At 45.5% G+C, this 22,459-nt stretch overlaps 1 protein-coding gene across 1 annotated transcript in view; it reads right to left on the minus strand.

Annotated features, from left to right (window-relative positions):
• HMCN1 (hemicentin 1) overlaps positions 1-22,459 on the minus strand; it is a 655,003-nt gene that overhangs the window by 592,383 nt on the left and 40,161 nt on the right. Inside the window, 2 exon segments of the mRNA XM_044300627.1 lie at positions 1,829-1,951; positions 17,831-17,989. Of these exon segments, the coding sequence (XP_044156562.1) occupies positions 1,829-1,951; positions 17,831-17,989 (282 nt within the window).

The raw sequence follows: 22,459 nt of genomic DNA on the forward strand, positions 1-22,459 counted from the left end.
CCAAGCGAGGTTGTTGTACCTCTTGACTCCCGCTGAAGCATCCCACTATGTCTGTTTATTGGATTTCCTGGATTCTGACCTCCGCTTCATTTGACTATGCATTTGCCTGCTGTCTGTTTATTGGATCACCTGGATTATAGACCTCTGCACTGCCTGACAACGAGACCGCTTATATCTGCACTGCCTGACTACGCATCTGGCCATCTCCTCCTGTAAGTCTGCCTGGATCCTGACCCTGCACTGCCTGACAACGAGACCGCTTATATCTGCACGCTATATTGCTCTGAACTTTGTGTTGCCTGTATCTGTCAAGTGACTTTTGAATACTGTCTGCGAGTAAAGACCATCTGTTACTTTATTCTGCCTTTGTTGGACTCTGTTCACACTACTGCAGGTAGCTGCATTCTGGGTAACAGGTGCAGACACCAGGGTCCTGACTCAGAGTCAGCAGTCAGCAATATTGGACTAATTCCCAGTCCTCTATCAGCTGACACAGAGGATCCACATCCTCTGGTCGTAACAATTATAATGAAGACATAGGGGCAGACTTGTGGCTCAAACTGAGTTTCAATAAAATGTCAAAGAATCCACAAGCAAACATTTGTTTAAAGCAAGGTCATCTAAGGCCAGCTGTACACAGCCTACACTCTTCTCTAACAGCTCTCACTTCCAATCCGCTCATGCTCATGTCCGCTTGGCCAAATGTGTATTTATTTTCAGTAGGAAGAGGGCAGGGTGATTCTGGGGATCAGAAGAGAGTCAGGAGACCGCCATATACATTAGAGCGTTGGGTAGTCCCACCAAGATCGGTGGGTTCCACTAATATAATATGCGTCTTATGTGTATGGCCCGCTTAAGGCTAAGCTGAAATGTGAAGGCCATGGATGCCTAGACCAGCTCACTAATGCTTCAAATATGTCAATCAAGATCCAAGAGTGGTTCAGGCGAAACAGCCATATGTGCACCTATAGAAATATGCCACACAACTGTAATGTTTGCATTCACAAAACTCTAAAAATATTTAGGGTGCACTTCACTCCCTTGACCTGTGGACTCTGGCAGTAAGTATCTGGGAAACTGATTATCATTTTTGAAGTTGCCTGATTTGAGCCAGTTTGTCCTTGTCATAAACAGTCGGAACGTTCCACCAAACATTCCCATCGTTTGTAAACAGCACTGCAGACATTGCATATAATTTGCAATGAGACTGAATTGTCAAGCATTTTTGTCAATTACACTCATGTTAAGGCCTCATAACGGCGGCTTGGATGCGGACCTATTCACTTCAATGGGGCCTCAAAAGATGCGGACAGCACTCCGTGTGCTATCCGCATCCGTTGCACCGTTCCGTGTCCCTGCTAAAAAAAATATAACCTGTCCTATTCTTGTCCACGCTTTGCAGACATGAATAGGCATTTATATTGAAGGCTGTCCGTGCCGTTACGCAAATTGCAGAATGCGCACGGACGCCATTCGTATTTTGCGGACCGCAAAACACATCACGGTCGTGTGCATGAGGCCTAACACTGAAACTTGTTTGGGTTATGAATTATTTAGTTTTCTCTATATTTAACTAATATGGAAATATTTTCCAGTATCTTTGGTTGTGTGATTTGTAGTACTGGATAATACATTGATTTATTCTAGAAGAAAGGTCATTTTCTATGACTGAACGCAGATGGTGGCATTCTAAAATAGAACATGTTACGCAATGTTCCAAAAATGGATTATTCAGTGAAGAGGGCAACACAACACTCATTTCCCTGCTTCTACTGTACTGAGGTGGCAACTAAAGAATGAAGAGCTTATGACTGGAGTGTTACTTTACCTCATTAACTTGCTTCTTATCCAGGTGGAATACTTGGCCAGAGCTTGTAGAGGCAATTTCTTCATATATCTTGTAACCCACATGACTTCTGTCATCACAGTCTCCGGTCAGTACAAACACAACCTAGCAGAATACAGTTAGAAAGATCAAGAGCATGTACACACAAATCCTGGAGCCCCATGGCAAGAGTAAGAATCCCCCCCTTCCCCTATAGGGCTGAACCATGAGCAGGGATCGTGTTGGAAATGGCGTAGGGCTCAAACCCAGCAGACCCCATAGAAACCACCTGGTTTTCCCTATTGACAGTGTGCCACCGATAAAGGTGCAATTCTAATATTTCAATGTTATACTGTGAATGCTCAGTGTGATCTAGAACCAGATTTGTTATCAGAACGACTTTATCACAAGACCTTCACAATCACAGCTTACGCTACTTTCACACGCATTTTGTATTCCGTTTGTGAGATCCGTTTCAGGGCTCTCACAAACGGTTCAAAACGGATCAGTTTTGCCCTAATGCATTCTGAATGGATAAGGATTTGTTCAGAATGCATCAGTTTGGCTCCGTTCTGCCTCCATTCCGCTTTGGAGGCGGAGACCAAAACTCTGCTTGTAACGTTTTGATGTCCGCCTGGCGATGCAGAGCCAAACGGATCCGTCCTGACTTACAATGCAAGTCAATGGGAGCGTATCCGTTTTCACTGACACAATGTGGTGCAATTCAAAACGGATCCGTCCCCCATTGACTTTCAATGTAAGTCAGGGCGGATCCGTTTTGAATTTGTTCTTCATAATGCAAACGGATCCGTTCTGAACAGATACAATCATTTGCATTATAGGTGCGGATCCGTCTGTGCAGACACCAGGTGTAAAAGTAGCCTTAAAGGGATTCTTGAAATGCCATCAGAATACAGGCTGCTCATTACAACAGCGCTTTTAATCTGGGAATGTATTACAAGTTCACATTGTTATAAAACCAATTTTATGGTGATGGGTAAAAGTAGGGGGCATTAGAAATTCTTGAACCTATGCAAATTATTATTATTGGATCAATTCAGCATGGAGTAAGAGACTCATTCAAAAAATACTATATTTGCCAATAGTTCTCTGTGCTAGTGTTGAGCGCAAATATTCGAATAGCGAATATTATTCGGGAATATCGCAACTTCGAAAATTCACTAATATTTCAAATATAGTGCTATATATTCGTTATAGCAAATTCGTTATAGCAAATATATACCAAATTTTTTCCCATCTGAACAGTGAATCATGATGACTTTAGATGGAAAAAAATTATGAATATTTGAAACTACGAATAAATAGCACTATAGTATTTTTTATCCTGTACAGTTGTTCCGGCATACTCCTCCCCGACAAGCGTCCCCGTCACCATGGGAATGCCTGGTGGTTAGAATATACCATTGGATCTGAGTTTTCATGATCTGAGTGAGATCGTGAAAACTTAGATCCGATGGTATATTCTAACAACCCCAGGAGTTCCCATGGTGACGAGGATGCTTGTCGGGGAGGAGTATACGAATATAATGAGGCAGTAAGGTGCCCAGAGGGGTGCTATTTTCATTCAAAAGGTGCCCAGGAACGCCCTCAAGTGACCAGGTCCGCCCCCCCCCCCACAGAGCCCAAGCATGCCTCTCTCTCCTCTCATACACTACGCCCCCAGCCTTGCCATTGCTGTCATCCCCCCATCCAGTAGCTGATAATCCCGCCTACCCTTTCCCTTTAGCTTCACCAACAAGCACAGGACCTGCGCTCTTCCAGTTTAACTGAGGGCACCAGCCTCAAATGTTTCACTAGGCATGCGCCGAGCCCAGTGACGTTTTTGGCGCATGCCCAGTGAAACAGTTGAGGCTGATGCTGTCAGTTAAAATGGAAGAGCGCAAGTCCCGTGCCTGTTGGTGAAGCTGAAGAGAAAAGGGTAGGCGGGATTATCGGCTACTGGATGGGGGGGGGGGCGTGACAGCAATGGCAAGGCTGGGGGCGTAGTGTATGAGAGGAGAGAAGGAGTATGCTGGAACAACTGTACAGGTAGAAAAAAAATGATGAATATTCGAAAAAACTAATATATGGCACTATATCGAATATATATATATTTGTTTTTAGAATATTCGCGAATATAACGAATAGTCTACAAAAATTTGCAAACTATCACGAATACGAATATAGCCCCTGCCGCTCATCACTACTCTGTGCAGGCAACTATTGGTGCCAAAGATGAAATGCTACTGAACATTAGAAAATTGCTTAATCTATTTGCAGTAATTCATTTATTAACACATACAGTAGTTTATATAAGTAGATTTCTTTCCTATGTATGAAGAAAACGAAAGTGTTTTCATACCTTGTTGATTAATTATGTTCTTAAGGGCCAGTTCGGCAGCATTGTAAAGTCTATGGATCTCTTTGCAAAAGAGCACAAATAATGGGGCAGGTTTACTAATCCTTTATAGTATTTAGACAATCTAAAGATGTGCCAGATTTATCAAAGTGGCTGAAGCTGGATGATAAATTTGGTGCATTCTTAGACTGTGCAGTCTGACTTTGTACCACCTATTATAGTTTACTTTGAGTTAAAATGGTGACACAGTTTTGGCCCACACTGTTGCCTCTTAAGAATTAATTGCAGGAAATGCAAAATTTTAGTTATAGCTGTATGATCAGTTTGCATAAATGCTGCTCATAAACAACATTCACAAAAGGCATTGGTATGTAAACCATAAGTCTCAGCCGGTGGTATGAAGTCTCCTCCACTGCAGGCAACAAGTATGATCCCGATAGAAAAGAACTTCTGATCCTCCCTGTTTGAGTTTTGTAAAGGGAATATGAAGAGAAGCTGAACATGAAGGTGGCCACACACCTTCAGTATCTGTCTGGTGACAGCAATCTCTTTCCACTCTCCCATTCATATACACACTTACCTCTGTGGACTGTGTATGTGTGGACAACAGAGAGAGAGGAGAAAGCCATTGCCAGAGACCTCAGAAAGTTGGTTATCATTTAGGAGAACAACAGGTTCAAGCACTGAAATTCAATCTGTCTGATCATTATCTTACCCCTGCATCATCTGTTGGGAGGGAGTCGGGAGCTCCCCATACATGCAAAATTGTCGGCTGGCCCACCAAAAACAGTGGGTTTGGCTGACAATGCTCTAATGTGTATGGGGGCCTTACTTCAGTGTGAACCTTTTTACTAATTTTTTGTATGCTTCAAGTAGATACAATAACATCAATGAATAAACATAAAGTAAACAATTACAGTTTGATCCCATGTAAAGATGTCAGAGTGCAACTGACAAACGAGGAAACACTCATTAATTGGGTGGTCACTAGTGTTGGTCGGACACCAAAGTGCTCGGGTGCTCAAGTAGAATGCTTTGGGATGCTCGGGTGCTCTACAAAGCACTCGAGCACAATGGAAGTTAATCGGGGAACCAGAGCATTAAACCAGGCACCACCTGTTCTAAAGATGGTAGGGTGTCTGGTTCACAGGAAAAGGTCAGAAATTGATGGAAACACCACTGAAATGGTTCGGGAACATCATGAGGAGGATATCTGGATGGATCTTGGAATCCCAGGTTGCTGCTGGGAACGATGTTGTCCGAGTAGTAGTACGCCACTTCTACAGACTGACAATAATATGCACAAAATCGAAGATAAAATCAATTCAGAGGAAAAATTGTTAGGAAACATTCTTTCCTGTATATTTACTTGTATATAAGATGCAAGTACTGCAAAAATTACAAGGAAGAGGCACTCCGATACAACCTGTATATCACATAAAGGAGGGCCTCATTCACATTGTGGTACAATTGTTCAGGTAGTGGGACTCCTACACTCATAAAGCCTACACACTAAGAATCGTCTACCAAAAACTACAAGGAGCAGCAGTACAACACACCCTTTATTACACATAAAGAAAGGCATCCTACACACCCTTGAAACATTATGATTGATGGCCTGCTAGTGACTGTCAAAAACTATTGGAGCAAGGGCCTGTTGATCTGACCATCTAAAACATTAGGGGCGAGGGCCTGCTGCTAAGCTGATCCTCTAAAACATTAGGGATGAGTGCCTGCTGCTGATCTAACCATCTAAAACATTAGGGGCGAGGGCCTGCTGCTGATCTAACCATGTAAAACATTAGGGGTGAGGGTCTGCTGCTGAGCTGACCATCTAAAACATTAGGGGCAATTGCCTGCCGCTGATCTGACCATCTAAAACATTAAGGGCGAGGGCCTTCTGGTGACCCTCAAAAACATTAGGAGCGAGGGCAGCCTAATAAGCATGTTGCTATGATAGAGAAGGAGGATGAGAAAAGGGAGATTGAACCATATACCCTTTTTTGTGGTGGAAGGGGTGCATGGCAATACATTGTATTCAATATACCATAGAAGCCACATTTAGAGTGCCTTTATGTTCAGCCGCTTTCCTCTGGTGAAGTAGAGAAGTCAGGGGCAATCCAGACCTTGTTCAATTTTTATGAGAGTCAACCGATCAGCATTTTCAGCTGACAAGCGGATGCGCTTATCTGTTATAATTCCACCAGCAGCACTAAATACCCGCTCAGACCAGCACCTGCAAGGCGTAGAGTTCCAGTTCGTGCCACGTGTCCACCTTGGACACCCAATAGTTGTAAGGCACAGAGGTATCAAGGAGGACGCTGACACGGTCTGCTACATATTCCTTCACCATCTTCCAAAATGTTTCCCTCCTTGCGACACTAGGCCACGCATCAGGTTGAGGGTGCTGGCGAGGTGTCATAAAACTGTCCCAGGCCTTGGAGAGTGTTGGCCTGCCTTTGTTGGAACTGCTGTGTGTTCCCCTCGTATCCCCTCCTTGGTTGGCCAAGGAACTATGTGCTCTGCAGCCAGCGTTGTCAGCTGGAAATTTTTGGAGCAATTTTTCCACAAGGACTTTCTGGTATTGCACCATTTTGCTCATCCTCTCCACCACAAGAATGAGAGATGAGACGGTTTCTTTGTAGCAGGCGTCGAAAAGGGTGAAAAAACTGTAATTGGTTTTAGCCAAAATGTGTACACTGTGAGGATCAAGGGAAGGACAGCCTAACATAAAGTCAGCCATGTGTGCCAGAGTCCCAACACACTTCGCTGTCCTCATCAGGAGGATGACTCTCAATCTCCTCATCCTCGTCCTCCTCTTCTACCCATCCACGCTGAACAGATGGAATAAAACTTCCATGGGTACTACCCTCTGTAGCAGAGGCAACCGTCTCCTGCTCCACCTCCTCCTTCTCTTTCTCATCATCCAATTTGCGCTGAGAAGACGAACTGAGGGTGGTCTGGCTATCACCCTGTGTACTGTCTTCCCCCATTTCCACCTCTTCCACATGCAAAGCGTCCCCCTTAATTGTGAGCAGTGAGCGTTTGAGTAGACACAGAAGTGGGATGGTTACACTGATAATAGCATTATCGTCGCTCACCATCTGTGTTGATTCCTCAAAGTTGCGTAAAACCTCATAGAGGTCAGAGATCCATGCCCACTCATCGCTTGTTAAGAGCGGAAGCTGACTGGAAAGGCGACGACCATGTTGTAGCTGGTATTCCACTACTGCCCTCTGCTATTCACAAAGCCTGGCCAACAAGTGGAAAGTCGAGTTTCAGGACGTGCTCACGTCGCACTACAGTTGGTGAGTTGGCAAATGCAAGCGCTGCTGCAGCATTGCCAGACCGGCGGAAGCTGTCAATGACTTGCGGAAATAGGCACACACGCAGTGCAACTTTACCAGTAGCTCAGGCAAATTGGGGTAGGTTTTGAGAAACCGCTGAACCACTAGGTTGAACACGTGGGATAGGCATGGTATGCGTGTGAGCTTGCCGAGCCTGGTTGTACATTGAGTGGCAAGAGCCACAGCTCAGTATAGTCCCTTACACCCTGTCGCAGCTCTGCGGTGGTGTACCATTTGTCACCTAAGCAGATCAGTTTAAGCATGACCTGTTGCTGCTTCCTCACTGCAGTGCTACACTGCTTCCAGCTACTGACTGATGGCTGACTGGTGCTGCAAAATGAGAATTCAGAGGTGGAAGTGGAGGAGGAGGCGGAGGAGGAGAAGAGGAGTTACAGCCACTAACATAGGTGGTGGCGGAAACCCTGATGGAAGTAGGGCCCGCAATCCTTGGTGTCATTAGCACCTTTGCCAGCCCAGGGTACGACTCGCTCCCGGCCTCCACAATGTTCACCCAGTGTGCCGTCAGGAAATGTAGTGTCCCTGGCCAAAAGCACTTGTCCATGTGTCAGTCGTTAAGTGGACCTTCCAAATAACTGCGTTGGTCAGGGCACGGGTAATGTTACGGGTCACATGCTGATATAAGGCTGAAACTGTACACCGTGCAAAATATTGGCGGCTAGGGACAGAGTAACGCGGGACTGCCACCGCCATCAGACTGCGGAAAGTGGCAGTGTTCACAAGCATAAATGGCAAAATTTCCAGGGCCATCAATTTGGAAAGATGCACATTTAGTGCTATGGCCTGTGGGTGGGTGGCTGGGTATTTGCACTTTCGTTCAAAGGCCTGGGGTATAGACATCTGTATGCTGTGCTGGGACACAGAAGTAGATGTGTTAGCTGATTGGTGCTTGTGAAGGTCCAGGTGCATGGCGGGAGGCATCAGTACCTGCGTCTTGGACAGGAGATTGGCCAGCACTTAACACAGGGGAAGAGAAGGTAGTGGTGTGACCCACAGACACTGATTGTGGACCCAGGCGTTCGGCCCACCTATTAGGGTGCTTTGATGCCATGCTGGTGGTGGTGAGGTTGCCAGTGATCACGCCCCTGCTCATTTTGGTATGGCACAGGTTTCAAATGAGAATTCTTTTATCGTCTGCATTTTCCTTTAAAAAAAGCGCCAGACTGCGGAACACCTACACCTTGGCAAGGGAGATTGCTGCAAGAGAGTGCTCCGGGGAACAGTTGCGGGCCTTTTGGTGTGGCCCGCCTTCTCCCTTTTGCCACCCCACTGCCTCTTTCAGCCTGTTGCGGTGCTGCAGATCCCTCCCCCTCTGTACTGCTGTCCTCACTCTGCTTGCTACCTTCCCAGGTTTGGTCAGTGACTAGTGTTGATCAAGCATCATAGTGCTCGGGGGCTCGGGCCGAACACATCGGAATGCTTGGGTGCTCTACCGAGCACCCGAGCACAATGGAAGTCAATGGGAGAACCAGAGCATTAAACCAGGCACCCCCTGAAGAGGGAAGGGTGCCTGATTCATAGGAAAAGGTCAGAAATTGATGGAAACACCACTAAAATGGTTCGGGAACAGCATGGGGAGGATGTCTGGATGCATCTTGGACTCCCAGGTTGCTGCTGGGAATGATGTTGTCCAAGTAGTACGCCACTTTTACAGACTGATAATAATACGCACAAAACCAAAGATAAGATCGATTTTAGAGGAAAAATTGTTATGAAACATTCAATCCTGTATATTCACTTGTATATAAAGTGCAAGTGCTGCAAAAAATTACAAGGAAGAGGCACTCTGATACAACCTGTATATCACATAATATATACAATTGTTCAGGTAGTGGGACTCCTACACTCCTAAAGCATATGCACTAAGTGATAGGGCTGCCAAAAATTACAAGGCCCGTCACTACAATACACCCTTTGTTGCACATAAAGGAGGGCGTCATACACAGCCTTGAAAAATTATGATTGATAGCCTGCTGGTGACCCTCAAAAACATTTGGAGCAAGGGCCTGCTAATCTAATCATCTAAAACATTATGGTTGAGGGCATGCTGCTGCTTTGGTGACTCTAGATAACCTGGGCCTGATCACACGTCCCCGTAATGGCGACAATCCATTTGGATGTCTGCCCTATCAACTTTCGATGTTATTTTCAGCGCCAACCACGGTGACCACGGGTAACGGGGAATCAGGGTTTCATTCCGGAGAGGCAGCCTGAGAAACAGCTATGGCTACCACTTCCAAGCAAGGCAGCATGCGCGCAAATAACCTATTAGGTATAATTAGGTGAGGGCCTGCAGGTGAGCTGACCCTCTAAAAGATTGTAGGTGAGGGCCTGCTGGTGAGCTGACCATTTAAAAAATTATGGGAGAGTGCCTGCTGCTTAGCTGACCATTGAAAAAAAATTACAGTGTTCAAAGCAGGCCGGGTCGCCTGAATACTTTAGATAGGATTAATGGGATAGGACTCCGGTTCAATTTTGTTGGTTTTCGGAACTGGGGCCATGAATAAGGGGGACGGCCGGGGTCATCCGTATTGTGCCGCTAGAGATTAAATTCATGGACCGGCAAAAGAACCAAAGCAAAAGCATTTGCCAAGTCGGAGGTTCGAAGAGGATCAGATACCGTCATAGTTCGGACTATAAACGATGACGATCGGCGTTCCGGCAGCGTTATTACCATGACCCGCCGAGGAGCTTTCGGGAAACCAAAGTCTTTGGGTTCCAGGGGAAGTATGGTTGCAAAAGTGGTTGCTTAGTTGGTGGCACGATTTGCCTGGTTAATTCCGATAACGAACGAGACTCCTCCGTGATAACTTGTTACGTGACCCCTGGCGGTGAGGATTGTGTTGACCAGACTCTTGGATAGTGAAACTGGACTTGTTGGTGAGGGCCTGCTGGTGAGCTGACCCTGTAAAACATTATATGCGTGGGCCTGCAGGTGAGCTGACACTGTAAAAAATTGTAGGTGAGGGCCTGCTGGTGAGCTGATCCTCTAAAATAATTTACGTGTGGGCCTGCTGGTGAGCTGACCCTGTAAAACATTATATGCGAGGGCTTTCTGGTGAGTTGACCATGTAAAAATTTTTAGGTGCGGCCCTGCTGGTGAGATGACTCTTTAAAACATTATATGCAAGGGCCTGCTGGTAAGTGGACCCTGTAAAAGATTTTAGGTGCAGACCTGCTGGTGAGCTGACCCTCTAAAAAAATTATATGCGAGGGCCTGCAGCTGAGCTGACCCTGTAAAACATTGTAGGTGAGGGCCTGCTGGTGATCTGACTTTCTAAAAAATTGTATGTGAGGGCCTGCTGGTGAGCTGACGCTGTAAAACATTGTAGGTGAGGGCCTGCTGGTGAGCTGACCCTCTAAAAAATTATATGCGAGGTCCTGCTGGTGAACTGACCCTGTAAAACATTGTAGGTAAGGGGCCTGCTAATGAGCTGACCCTCTAAAAAATTATATGCGAGGGCCTGCAGCTGAGCTGACCCTGTAAAATATTATATGCAAAGGGCATTATATGCGACGAATAAGCATGTTGATATGATGGAAGAGGAGGAGGAGGATTAGAAAAGGAAGATTCAACCACATACCCTTGTTTGTGGTGGAAGGGGTGCATGGGAATACAGTGCATTCAGTGCATTATAAACAACACATTTAAAGTGCCTTTATGTTCATCAGCCTTCCTCTGGTGGAGTAGAGAAGTCATGGTCAATCCAGGCCTTGTTAATTTTTATAAGAGTAAACCTGTCAGCATTTTCAGTTGACAGGCGGAGCGTTAGTTCGTGCCACGTGTCCAGCTTGGACACCCAGTAGTTTTAAGGCACAGAGGGATCTTTGAGGACGATGACATGGTCTGCTATGTACTCCTTCACCATATTGCCAAAATTTTCCCTCCTTGTCACAGTAGGCCGCATATCAGGGTGAGGGTGCTGGCGGAGTGTTGCCCTGCCTCTGTTGGAACTGTTGTGTGTTCCCCTTGTCTCCCCTCCTCGGTTGGCAAAGGAACTACGGACTCTGCCACCAGCGTTGTCAGATGGAAATTTTTGAAGCAATTTTTCAACAAGTATTGCACCAGAGGAATGAGAGATGAGAAGTTATTTTTGTAGCAGGGGTCGAGAAGGGTGAACAACCAATAATCCATGTTGTCTAAAATGCGTATAACGCGCGGGTTGCTGGAAATTCAGCCTAACATGAAGTCAGCAATGTGTGCCAGAGTACCAACAAGCAAGACTTTGCTGTCGTCATCCTCTTCCTCCAATTCTGCCCACCCACGCTCTGAACAGATGGAATTAAACTTCCATGGGTACTACCCTTTGTAGTGGAGGCAACTGTCTCCTGCTCCTCCTCCTCCTCCTCTTTATCGTCCAATTCGCGCTGAGAAGACGAACTGTGGGTGATCTGGCTATCACCCTGTGTAATGTCTCCCCCCATTTCCACCTCTTCCACATGCAAAGCGCCCGTCTTAATTGTGAGCAGCGATCGTTTGAGTAGACACAGAAGTGGGATGGTTACGCTGATAATAGCGTTATCGTCGCTCACCATCTGTGTTGATTCTTCAAAGTTTCTTAAAATCTCACAGAGGTTAGCCATCCTCAATAGCGGAAGCTGACTGGAAAGGCAACGACCATGTTGCAGCTGGTATTCCACTACTGCCCTCTGCTGCTCACAAAGCCTGGCCAACATGCGGAACGTCGATTTCCAGCTCATGCTCACGTCGCACAACAGCCAGTGAGCTGGCAATTTCAAGCACTGCTGCAACGTTGACAGACCAGCTGAAGCTGTCGATAACTTGCGAAAAATGCGCACACATGCAGCACACCTTCACCATTAGCTCAGGTAAACCACTAAGTTTAAAACGTAGGCTAGGCATGGGATGTGTGTGAGCTTCCAAATCCGTCACCAAGTTACGGACATTATCAGACACAACCATGCCTTGTCCTAGGTTAAGTGGCGACAGCCACAGCTCAGTCTGGTCTCTTATCCCCTTATCTGCGGCGGTGTGCTGTTTGCCCCTAAGCATATCAGCTTCAGCACATCCTGTTTCCGCTTTCCCATTGCAGTGCTACACTGCTTCCAGCTACCGACTGATGACTGACTGGTGCTGCAAGTGGATAATTCGGAGGTGGAAGTGGAGGAGGAGTAGTGGTGGTTGGAGCCACTAACATAGGTGCTGGAGGAAACCCTGATCGACGTAGCACCTGTGCCATCCCAGGTCACGACCTCCTCAACAATAACCCAGTGTGCCATCAGGGAAATGTAGCGTCCCTGGCCGAATGTCCATGTGTTAATGGTTAAGTAGACCGTCCAATTAACTGCGTTGGTCAGGGCGCGTGTGTTGTTACGGGACACATGTTGGTGGGGCAGAGCACACCTTGAAAAATAGTGGCGGCTTGGGACTGCGCAACGCGAGACGGCCACCGACATTAGGCTGCGGAAGGCCTCAGTGTCCACAAGACTAAATGGCAACATTTTCAGGGGGCCAATAATTTGGAAATCTGCGAATTTTGTGCTATGGCCTGTGCGTGGGTGGCTGGGTATTTGCGCTTGCATTCAAATACCTGTGCTAAGGAAATTTGTATGCTGCACTGGGACACAGAAGTGGATGTGCTAGCTGATGGTGCTTGCAAAGGTCCAGAGGATTGGCCACCATGTAACACAGGGTAGGAGGAGGCAGTGGTGTGACCCGCAGACACATTGTGAACCCAGGCGTTCGGCCCACCTATTACGGGGCTTTGATGCTATGTGACAGATCATGCTGGTGGTGGTGAGTGTTCACTCCCCTGCTCATTTTTGTATGGCACAGGTTGTAAATTACAGTTCTTTTGTCGTCCGCACTTTCCTCAAAGAAGCATCAGACTGCGGAACACCTACCCCTTGGCAAGGGAGATTTCCGCAAGGGGGTGCTCCGGGGGAACAGTTTCGGGCCTGTTTGGTGTGGCCCGCCTTCCCCCTTTTGCCATCCCACTGCCTCTTCCAGTCTGTTGCAGTGCAGCAGATCTCTCCCCCTCTGTACTGTTGTCATCGCTCGGCTTTCCAACTTCCCAAGGTTGGGTCAGTGACTTCATCGTCCACCACCTCCTCTTCCACTTCCTCACTCTGCTCATCCTCCTGACTTGTTGACCTAACCACTACCTCAGTGATTGACAACTGTGTCTCATCCTCTTTATCAACCTCTTGAGACAGTAATTGCCGTTGAGTTATTGGCAACTGTGTCTCATCATCATCCACGTCATTAAACAGTAATTGCCATTCCCCACCGTCATCTTCTTGTGATTGTGGATGCTCAAGAGTTTGGGAATCAGGGCACAAGATCTGTCCCTCTTTAATCATGCTTAGCGAGAGAGCCAAATCAAGGAATGGCGCTTAAAAGAGCTCCTCAGAATATACAAGTGTGGGATCACTTGTTTGCCCAGACTCTCCATGGTGGGAGGATGGAGGATCAGGGTGAGGATTGGGTTGAGCAGACTCTTGGCTACTGAGACTGGACTTGGTGGAAGACAGGGTGGTGCTTAACCGACTGCAAGCATTATCTGCTGCAATCCAACCAACCACCTGGTCACACTGGTCTGACTTCAAGAGGGGTGTCCTGCACCACCCTCCAAACTGGGACATGAAGCTAGGTATCGTGGATGATAGTTTTTATTGTGCTCTGGCAGCAGGCACAGTTTCACCGCGCCCAGGGCCATGACCTCTGTGTGCACCATCACGGCACCATCCCTTACTGCTCGCCTTCTCCATATTAAATGTTATATATGATTGAAATTCTGTCATACGTACAGTAGTGTAGGTTTTAAAAGTGTATGCACAAACAAATGTAAAATTTTATTTGGGATGTGGAAACATCACACAGGAGATATCCCGCAGATAATGTCAATGCTGTCACCAGCGGCTAATGAAAAATATTGGGATGAGGAAACATTATATAGGAGAGGTATCACTAGTAATGTCACTGTACGCAGCGTCTATGCAAAAAAGTACACTGTATGTCACAGATAAACTGCACACGTTACACCGGAGATGTGCCCCTAGTAATGCCACTGTCAGAAGCGGACACCGTCTATTGAAAAAGTACACTGTATGGCCTCTTGCACACTGCCGTGTTTCACGGCCGTATGCGGGCCGTGGAACCGCGGCCTGGATCCCTCCTGAGAGCAGGAGCGCACGGCGTCACTGGTTGCTATGACGCCGTGCGCTCCCTGCTGCCGCCGCTATACAGCAATACACTGGTATGATCTATACCAGTGTATTACTGTACTGTGCCGGCAGCAGGGAGCGCACGGCGTCATAGCAACCAGTGACGCCGTGCGCTCCTGCTCTCAGGAGGGATCCAGGCCGCGGTTCCACGGCCCGCATACGGCCGTGAAACACGGCAGTGTGCAAGAGGCCTTTGTCAGATATTTTTGGATGTGCACACTTTACACAGGAGATGTGGCGCAGCTAATGTCACTGTCCGCAGCAGACACCGTCTAGGGAAAAAGTACACTGTATGTCACAGATAAATTTTAGAAGCGCACACGTTACACTGTAGATGTGGCACTGGTAATGTCACTGTCCGCAGCAGATACCATCTACAGAAAAAGTACACTGTACGTCACAGATAAAATTTAGAAGCGTGTACCTTACACTGCAGATGTGGCGCTGGTAAAGTCATTGTCCGCAGCAGACACCGTCTGCGGAAAAAGTACACTGTATGTCACAGATACATTTTTGAAGCGCACATGTTACATTGCAGATGTGGCGTTGGTAATGTCACTGTCCGCAGTAGACACCGTCTATGGAAAAAGTACACTGTATGTCACAGATATTTTTGGGATGCGCACACTTTACACAGGAGATGTGGCGCAGCTAATCTCACTGTCCGCAGCGGACACCGTCTACGGAAAAAGAACACTATGTTACAGATATTTTTTGGATGCCCACACTTTACACAGGAGATGTGGCGCAGCTAATATCACTGTCCACAGCAGACACCGTCTACGGAAAAAGGACACTATATCACAGATATTTTTTAGATGCGCACACTTCACACTGGAGATGTGGCGCAGCTAATGTCACTGTCTGCAGCGGCCTAACTATTATACACTGTTTAGCGCAGGATGCACTAAAAATAGATATTGCTGCTACACACAATAGTACTTAGGACTGTAAAGTTTTAGCTATTTAGCACAGGTTGCGCTAAAAATATAGATTGCTGCTGCCACACACAATAGTCCTTAAAAGAACTTTTGGTTCTCTGAAAAGTTTTGGTGGTAATGAAATTCTTAAATCACTCCCTTCCTCAGCACAGCTCTCCCTGACTAAGATAGAGCCGAACTTGCGTCATCGGGTGCTATATAGCGCGCGATGACGTGTTCCGGCCAGCCAATCACTGTAATGCTATTAGCCAACATGGGTTTTGCATTACAGTGAGGGGTGTAGCAGCCAAGAAATGTGTGGGGCGGAGACTCGAGCATGTGTCGAGCATCGAGATGCTTGAGCTGAACAGGTGTTCGGCAGAGCATGCTCGATCATCACCATCAGTGACTTCATCGTCCACCACCTCCTCTTCCACTTCCTCACTCTGGTTATTCTCCTGACTTGGCCTAACAACAACCTCAGTTATTGACAACTGTGCCTCATCCTCATCATCAACCTCTTGAGACACTAATTGCGGTTGACTTATTGGCAACTGTGTCTCATCATCATTATCATCCACCTTGTGAAACACTAATTGCCATTCCCCATCGTGATCTTCCTGTGAATGTGTATGCTCAAGAGTTTGGGAATCAGGGCACAATATCTCCTCATGTCCGTCTTCAAGCGGCTTGTCGAGAGGCCCAAATCAAGGAATGGCGCTGAAAAGAGCTCCTCAGAATATCCGAGTGTGGGATACCTTGTTTGCCAAGACTCTCCGTGGTGGGAGGATAGAGTATCAGGGTGAGGACTCTGTTGACCAGACTCTTGGCTACTGAGACTGGACTTTGTGGAAGACAGTGTGGTGCTAAACCGACTGGAAGCATTATCTGCTGCAATCCAACCGACCACCTGGTCGCAGTGGTCTGACTCCGAGAGTGGTATCCTGCGCCGCCCTGCAAACTGGGACATGAAGCTAGGTATCGTGGATGAGTGTGTTTCTTGTGATCTCGCAGCAGGCACAGTTTCACCGCGCCCAGGGCCACGGCCTCTGCATGCACCATCAGCAGCACGGCCACTTCCCGTCCTTTACTGCTCGCCTTGCGCATATTAAATGGTATATATACTTGCAAATATGTCACACGTACAGTAGCGCAGGTTTTGTAAGTGCATGCGCAACAAAAAAAATACACAGAATGTCACAGATATTTTCAGGATGCACACGTTAAACAGGAGCTGTAGCGCAGGTAATGTCGCTGTCACCAGCGTCTATGAAAAAAGTTAACTGAATGCCTCAGATAATTTTAGGATGCGCAAACGTTATACAGAAGGTATAGCGCAACATGTCGCTGTCACCAGTGGCTAATACAAAATTACACTGAATTAATGTCACTGATATTTAGGATGCGCAAAAGTTATACAGGAGATGTAGCGCTCGTAATGTCGCTGTCACTAGCGGCCAACAATTGCACTGAATGTCAGATATTTAGGCTGCGCAAATGTAAAATAAAAGATGTAGCAGAGGTTGTGTCACTATCAGAAGCGGCACTAACAATTGCACGCAATTTAGCGCAGGTTGCGCTAATAATATATATTGCAGCCAGATGCAACTATAGTCCTTAAAATGACTTTTTTGTCTCTAACAAGCTTTTTCACTAAAATATTACTATTTCACTCCCTACACTATTTGTCCCTTCTTCAGCACAGCTCTACCTGACTAAGACTGAGCCGAACACGTGTCATCTGGTGCTATATAGCAGCCAATCACTGCCAACATGGCTACGGCATTACAGTGAGTGCCAGTACTTCCGCGCATAGCAGCCAACAAACGTGCGGGGAGGAGACTCGAGCATCGCAATGTGCCGAACACCGCAATGCTGGAGTAAAATTCGTGTTCGGCAGGGCATGCTCGCCCAACACTAGTGGCCACATCTTTCCTGAGGCATTTAAAGTCATCATTTGTCAGTGGCACATCACCTTAAAGTGTAAAGAGGGCTGTGCCGCTGACAAACAAAGAACCTTATCGCAGTAATGACCACTGACCCCCAAACACAGAGGGGTGACTGGGGGGTGTAAACAATCGGGCAGTGATTGGGTTTAAATCGTTCATTTCCAAACATTACCCTGAGTACTGAGCCATGTAAATAGAGCCTGTAGGCTTGTTTTAATACTCACTTGTGACTGTTTCTGTTGTATTAATTGTAGGACATCATTGGCAAGTTGGTAATCCTTTGATCTTGCATCCGTAAACACATAGATAAAAGATCCAGGAAGAGATATTTCCAGGGCAATTTTAATAGCTCCAACACTCATCTCCGGACAATCACCACCGCCCTTTAATTGCAGGAAGAAGCAGCACAAAAGAGTGATTGTTCATATTAAAGCACAGTGTAGAAATCAATGTGTGAACACTTGGGACATATTAAGGCCTTGTATGTTGCTTATTCAACCAGTAACGATATACAATGCATCTAAGGTGACAAGATAATCATTCCAACCTAGGCAAATCTGTTGCATATGTCAAAGCATTTAAGAACTTTGACCTGCAGAGAACTCCGAAAAGACTAGTCAACTCTCCTTGTTGTTCACTCTCTCTGTTCTTCTTCACTCCGAACCCCTCCATGTCTTGATGCCTGGGAGTGAGAATTTAGGGCATCTGGAGTCTATTTTTAAGGAGGTACAGTCTGGGGTTCATATTAATTTAGGCAGCCTGGTCTTGCTACCTTTTGTATTCTGACTCAATTTAGAGATGTTAGTGACAGGGAGTGATCTTTTCAATTCCCTGCTACAATAATGGGGTTCGCACTAATCAGTAAGTGTCGACACCCCGGAATAGCACAATCAAGGGGCCTGGTATTCCTGCAAGCATTGCATCCTCTTCAGTATCTGTATACATGTCATAGTCACTTGTCCATTCAAGCCTGTGCACCTGGAACTGTGCATGGCTCCTTCAGCATGCTGATTTGTGGAGGTCTACTACCATGACCATTTGTTGATGGTGTATCTTAATGGGGTTGTGCAGTGGATTATTACTGATGACATATCCTCAGGATAGGTCATCAATATCAGATCTGCGTTGGTCCAACTCCTGGCACTCCTGCTGATCAGCTATTTGAAAGGGGTTGTAGCACTTCACAATGGAGGTCCAGTATAATTAGAACTGCTTGTCCCTTTCGTGTTAATGGAAAAGATAATGCCACAACCCCTTATAACAGCTGATTGGTGGGGGAGCCGGGAGTTGAACCCCCACCAATCTGAAATGAATAACCTATCCTGAGGATAGTTCATCAATATTAAGCCACTGTACAACCCCTTTAAATTACAGAGAGACTCCTGAACTGCCGTTGTGGCATGAAGGATGAAATGGCAACTTGGCAGATGATTTGTGACATGTAGCATAGTAATCTTCTTTATTGCCCCAGTGTATTACACTTCTCCTCTAAAATATCAACCCAAGCCACGTGTTACCTGAGATTAATGACAGCTATTAGGGAGTTATGTGAAGACAAATAACTACTTATAATACCGGATCAAAGTCATTAGAAAGGGCTTAGTAAATAGCAGTTAATGACTAAGGCTGTTACTTGTGAAGCCCTGTGGCATGCCTTAGAGGTTTTCAAAGAGCTTTTCAAAGTGTCGGAAATAATGTATTAGCTCCACACTTAGCTCTAACCTTACAGGGGTCTAATCTAACACCAGTCACAAGCCGTGGTGCCATACCTGCTTTTAAAGGGCTAATAGCCTCCAATGACAAGCAATAAAAGCACTAGATGATAAAGCTAGGGGTTTGTAGTACACTATTTCAGTAGATCCCCAAAACAGGCTAGAAAAATCTGTCTGATGTTACAGGTAAAGTGTTATAGCAGTGATACTTTTATTGCCTAACCCGAAAAAATAGTGTTTGCAAGCTTTCCGGGGACAAATGCTCCTCCATCAAGCAGTTTATAAATGAATGAGAAAAGCACAACAATGAGAGATATTACAGACATTTCTATAGATACATCACTAAGATAAACCAGAGCAATAAATAACATAAATACAGATGACTTGACAACAAAGGTAAAGACCTAAGGTACCCGAAAAAAATGTGTCTAAATTTAAAGGGGTTGTCTGAGTTATATAAAAACTCGAGCAACCTGTTTGATTCCCTGTTTCTTCAAGTGCTCTGCCTCAGTCCTCCTGCTGCTGACGTCATCTTCCTGCCTGTGGCGGTGATGTTCCACGCACTTGTAACCGCTGCAGCCAATCGCTGGCCTCAGCTGTGCACAGGACATTTCTGCTGAGGTCAGTGATTGGCTGCAGCAGTGACCTGTACAGAATGAGAGGACTGAAGTGCAGCGCATAAAGAGGCAGAGGAGAAAACAGGTGAGTATCCATTCATTTACATGGGTTGCTCAAGTTTTTATATAACTTGGACAACCCCTTTAAAACGGTTGATTTGAATCAAATAAATCATCAGAAGAAATTTAACAACAAATGATCGTTTTAGCCACCCAATGACAGATTTCCGGATTTTTTAGTTTTTGATTTTAGTCTTATAGATGAAAGATCTTTAATTTACAGAAAGATAATTTATGGATGAAAAATATTTCTTGGAAAGGACTTTCCCACCAAGAAGGTTTGTGCATATGTCAACTTCTGTCTAATATGTAGTGTCACCTTTAGAGAAGTTGTGTCACTTTAGCAAATAGCATTGATCATGTAGTAAAAGTTAATACAAGCCACTTACTAAGGTATTATTATCCATATTGCTTCCTTTGCTGGCTGGATTCATTTTTCTATCACATTATACACCGTATGTTTCCACGGTTACGACCACCCTGCAATCCATCAGCGGTGGCTGTGCGTGCACACTGTTGCAGGGTGGTCATAGCCATGGAAACAAGCAGTTTATAATGTGATGGAAAAATTAATCAAGCCAGCAAAGGAGGCAATATGGACAATCACAATACATTAGTGCCTTGTATTAACCTTCTCTACATGGTAAATGCCACTTGCTGCAGTGACACAACCCCTTTAAGTCCTTCATTCTGAGGTCTGCTCCAGAAAATGTTTACCCATAGGTGTATCCGGCTTCTCTTTTATTATGTATATGTGTAAATGCATCCTGGTCCTAGCGCCTTCATTTTGAATTGTTTGCCCAATTTAATGCCCTCATTGGGGCAATTTTATACTGAGAAGTAAATTTAAGAACTGGGCAAAGTGAATGTGGGAAGAATGATTGCTATTCATTATCGGCAGCACTTCCATGATTACACAGGGAGATGTGGTGCCGATGGTCATGCATCTTTCATCCTGATGAAAGATGCAAATCAGCCCAAAACTATTCTCGGCACATTTGCCAGGTTGCGGACGGATCTCTGCCAGTCCTCATTACAGTTAATGGGACAAGGCGGCAACGCAGTATCTTCCAGAATGCAGCCTGCTGCATCTAAAGGCGCTAGTGTGAAACTAGCCTAATAGAGCCGTAAGTCAAGGTTCACAATTGCTTTCAAATTGAAGTTTTGTGGTTAGCCAATAAAGGTATCACTGCCAGAAAATGTTGTTTTAGCACAAAATTATTTAACATCACACATATGTACAGTATTACGACTGGAAAGCAAGGGTATGTTCACACAAGCAGAATGGTTGCAGAAATTCCTGCAGTTGAAAATATATTCTATATACATAATCTGAGTAGAGTTGTGAATATGTCTTTATAAGGCCTCATGCACATGGCCGTACCTTGGTCCTCAAATCACAGATCTGCAAAGACAGGTACCGGCCATGTGCGTTCCACAATTTGCAGAATGGAAGATCTGGCCATGATACCAACAAGAATAGGATATATTCTATTTTTTTGCGGGGCCACGGAACGGACATATGGTGTGCTGTGAAGTGAATGGGTCCACATCCGATCCTCAAAAGATGCGGCTCAGATGCGGACCCAAACGTTTGTGTGCATGTATCTGAATATGGTGGTTCAAAAACACAAGAACAAATAATCTGGAGTTCAGATGAGGAGTTAACCATTGTGTCCACGTTTTACTTTGTGGGTAGCTGCACACTAGGCAGACTTATTAATGCAAATGTGCAACAAATTCACAGTAGCAAGCATAAAAGGGTGAATGCAAAAATCTGCACCACAAGTCAATTTCCATGTGGAAATTCCATGCAGAATATATAGAAAAACTGTTAAAATCTCATCCACATGTATTATAATAGATTTGGCTTTTCCTTGTGCAAATGCGCACAGGAAAATCTGCAACAATTCTTATCAATAACCTGGAAGCATATAAGAATAAGAACACAACCCATTCATAGTTGTCTCACCGGCTTAACATGGAAATATGGCTATGGTGCATCATTTTTGGAGGCGCATGTTTTACCTTCAGAGAAATGTATGAGGGAACGCCTTAAAAAAAGGCACACCCAAAGCATGCTGCGATTTAAAAAAAATACTAGTAATGTGTCTGAAAAAAAGTTATAATTTCCTTTTCGTCAGCATGCAACATCTGTCAGTGGCGCCCCTCACTCCAAAAAAGCAGACAAAAAAAAGGGCATTTATTTAAAATGTATGTGTGAAGTCACTCTTAGGCCTCTTTCACACGACCGTATGGCTTTTCAGTATTTTGTGGACTGTTTCCTTTGTGTTTCCGTTTTGGTTTCATTTTTCCGTTCCGTTTTTCTGTATGGCATATACAGTATACAGTAATTACATAGAAAAAATTGGGCTGGGCATAACATTTTCAATAGATGGTTCCGCAAAAAACGAAACGGATATGGAAGACATACGGATGCATTTCCATATGTGTTCAGTTTTTT

The sequence above is a fragment of the Bufo gargarizans genome, chromosome 7 (genome assembly GCF_014858855.1).
Source record: "Bufo gargarizans isolate SCDJY-AF-19 chromosome 7, ASM1485885v1, whole genome shotgun sequence".
NCBI lineage: Eukaryota > Metazoa > Chordata > Amphibia > Anura > Bufonidae > Bufo > Bufo gargarizans.